At 37.6% G+C, this 3,335-nt stretch overlaps 1 protein-coding gene and 1 pseudogene across 1 annotated transcript in view; both read left to right on the top strand.

Annotated features, from left to right (window-relative positions):
* Positions 1–1,716: 1,716 nt before the first annotated feature.
* On the top strand, positions 1,717–2,590 carry LOC149527717 (7,8-epoxymelianol synthase CYP88A154 pseudogene; annotated as a pseudogene).
* A 99-nt stretch (positions 2,591–2,689) lies between these two features.
* LOC110423469 (7,8-epoxymelianol synthase CYP88A154-like) overlaps positions 2,690–3,335 on the top strand; it is an 871-nt gene continuing 225 nt past the window's right edge. The window contains exons 1-4 of the mRNA XM_021437687.2: positions 2,690–2,779; positions 2,882–2,960; positions 3,049–3,155; positions 3,260–3,335. The exon at positions 3,260–3,335 is cut by the window's right edge and continues 46 nt beyond it. Of these exons, the coding sequence (XP_021293362.2) occupies positions 2,762–2,779; positions 2,882–2,960; positions 3,049–3,155; positions 3,260–3,335 (280 nt within the window). The 5' untranslated portion in view covers positions 2,690–2,761. The remainder of the gene's footprint in view (positions 2,780–2,881; positions 2,961–3,048; positions 3,156–3,259) is intronic.

The following is a 3,335-nucleotide window of genomic DNA, read 5'->3' on the forward strand; positions in this document are numbered from 1 at the left end:
CCAACTCAAATCATCCCTTCGAAACTCAATGTGAATGGATTAGAAGAAGGTATCGGACAAATGGCTAAAACCCAAGAATTAAGACCCAATCTGAACATAAATCCAAACAAGTTTGGTATCCAATATTATTTAAACACAATATTATAGTGTCATGGATGATAGTGACTCAAATAACGTGATTCAATTCATTTGAAACTCAACTCAACTCTAATCAACAAAAGAGTTTCACATCATACTTAGATTAATGTCCTAAATTCAATAGAAACTTGTACTTGAAAGTAGCACAAGCGGGAATTCAGATAGATCATGCAGTCCTAGAAAAGAGATTGACGCAAACAGTAACAGGTAAGGGTGGCAGAGACTGTTTAATTTGTCTTGCATAGTTGCATGTTGCAGTTTGTAGATAAAATGTAAGAGATTAATCCTCCAGTTACTATGTACTTCCCTGAGAGGGATTACAATGCAATTTTATAATTCCCATTTTTTCCTTTGTTTGAAGATGGTATTTCTTTTTTAATGACAAAGGAACTTAAACAATTGATTTGACATATACACCTTAAGGTTTATATATATATAATATATATAGAGAGAGAGAGAGAGAGAGGAGTATATATATTATATTTTGAATATAGATTATGATATACCTTAATTGACAAGAAAAATAAAAAATGTAATTAGTATTAATTGCTGGCAGGTTAAGGACCAATTGGGGGTTTGATGGCTTAGAAGAATGATATTTGACTATAGAAAAGAATAATAATAATAAGAATTTTACCAAGAGAAAGATCACATGCCGCCTGGGAATTGAACGATATGGGCTATGACAGACAGGCAATTTGTAGCTATAAATAGGAGGTAAGAGATGGCCAGATAAGACATAGAGCGTCCGAGAAACATAAGTTCAAAGGACACCAAAAGCAAAGGGGAGAGAGATTCCATAATGGATTTAGACTCTTTGGCTTTGGTACTTGCTGTTCTGCATAGAACATGATGTTTTCCTTTTGTGGTTTTCTGACATATGTGTTCTTAAGAAATAAACGAGTGGCGCTATGTTAGCAGCTTGGGAGAAGAAGAAACATTCTCTCCCTCCAGGTGATATGGGATGGCCTATATTTGGCAGCATGGGGTCTTTTCTCAAAGCTTTCAGGTCCAAGAACCTGATACTTTCATCTACGACATGGTTAAAAGGTCTTTCTCTTTCCCTTTCTGTCAACAAATTGTTATTAGCTAGTAATGTGTATCCGCTTCTTTGCATTGAACAAGTGAAACAGACAGCATGGGATTTGCATAGTGAAAAACACTTTTTAGCAATTCATGTAAATAACACTCTCTTTATTGATAAAATTATCTTATGTTGAACACAATTTGACATCCTTTTTCATTGGAGATTACAGGCATGGCCGAACTGGTATCTACAAAGACCTACTTGTTTGGAAGTCCAAGCATCATAGTTTCTATTCCGGAAACCTGTAGGAAAGTCTTGGCAGATGATGAGCGATTTGGACTCGTTATCCAGTATCCACAATGCAATTAATGGGTAAAAAATCGTTTCACAGCATTCAAATTCAGAACACAAGCGTCTGCGCAGACTAACAACATCCCCATATCAACGGCCATGAGGCACTGGCCATGTATATTGGATATATTGAGGATATTGTGATTATTCTTTGGATGAATGGGCTAGCATGAAAGAGCCAATTGGAGTTCTTGACGGAGATGAGGAAGGTTGCTTTGAAGGTGATTGCACACATCTTCGTTGGCTCCAGTGCTGAATCGATTCTGGGGGCAGTGGAGAAGCACTATATTGACTTGAACTACGGGTTGAAATCTGCCGCCATTAATATTCCTGGGTTTGCTTTCTGCAAGGCTCTCAAGGTACTGTTTTCTCCAGAATAAAAAGAAGCTCTGCATGCTTATGTGCACAAATCACACGCCTCTCAAGCCATTAATTAAACGGTGAAATGGTCGAGATTCCCATAGAGATGAAGACAGAATAGAACGTCAATGACAGCTTTGTCAACCCAAGCACCTAACCACACATTAAAAGTCTAGTACTTCTAAACATTCCGAATTCATGAATCTTCTATGTAGACATCTACATATATATCAATTTGTCATTCCTTAGAGGAGTTATGGCCACAGCATTAATTTTCCTTGTCGTATTTCTTTATCAAGTCATTTTATTATGTCAATATATACCACAAACATTGTTGTTAAAGAACATAACTTATTTCTAAATTGTTTATCCGAATTGACAAGTGAAGACTTAATTGTGAAAATTTTGATGTACCAGGCAAGGAATACGCTGGTTAAGATCCTCCAAGGTGTCCTGGACGACAGGAGATCCAAGAGTCAAGTTAATGACCCAAATGAAAAGAGAGGAATGGTTGATCTACTCATGGACGTTGAAGATGAGCATGGCCAGAAGTTGCCGGATGAGGATATAATTGATTTACTGCTCATGTTCTTGTTAGCTGGTCATGAAAGCTCAGCCCATGCAGCTATGTGGCAATCATTTATCTGCATGACCAACCAGAAATGTTGCAAAAGGCTAAGGTGGGATTCCACCCTTGATTACCATTTTTGTTAACGGTCAAAATTGTGATTTTTCTTAAAGGTCCATCTTGGATCCTAATTCCTAAGCCTACTTGTTTAACGGATTTTTTTTCACTAAATTACCCATTTTCAGGAAGAGCAAGACCAAATCTTAAAGAAAATACCAAGTACACAAAAAGGTTTGACTCTTAAGGATATTAAAGAAATGAATTATCTTCAAAAGGTAACGCGTGCTTCCGTTCTGACTCGTTTACTTCACAAGAAATGTATACCTCAAATGCCAGGATTTACTATGAGTGACGAAAAGGAATTGTTTGACTTTTAGGTGATTGATGAGACACTGAGAAGGACTAGTCTTTCCTTTTCCAATTTCCGAGAGGCAAAAATTGATGTTAACATCAATGGTTAGTGATTCGTTTCCCCTTGAATCCCCAAGTCAATATATCTTCTTTCTTATTGTCAGTATCATTAAGTGAAAGGGATTTTCTCCAGGTTACCTGATACCAAAAGGTTGGAAAGTTCTGGTTTGGAGCAGGGGTGTTCACATGGACCCTGAAATTTACTCAAACCCAAAGGAATTCATACCTGCAAGATGGGAGGTAAGTTTAACTGTATGGTTAAAACTTCCCCCTGGTATAGATATAAGCTCATGACCCACATTGGCAAATGGCATCTAAGAAGTTATTGCTTTGCTTGCTTGCAGAACCATAGACCCAAGGCAGGATCTTTCCTTCCGTTTGGTGCAGGAAGCAGGATTTGCCCTGGAGCTGATCTGGCCA

Source organism: Theobroma umbraticum, unplaced genomic scaffold (assembly GCF_002168275.2).
Source record: "Theobroma umbraticum cultivar Fairchild unplaced genomic scaffold, ASM216827v3 scaffold_30.0, whole genome shotgun sequence".
Taxonomy (NCBI): Eukaryota; Viridiplantae; Streptophyta; class Magnoliopsida; order Malvales; family Malvaceae; genus Theobroma; species Theobroma umbraticum.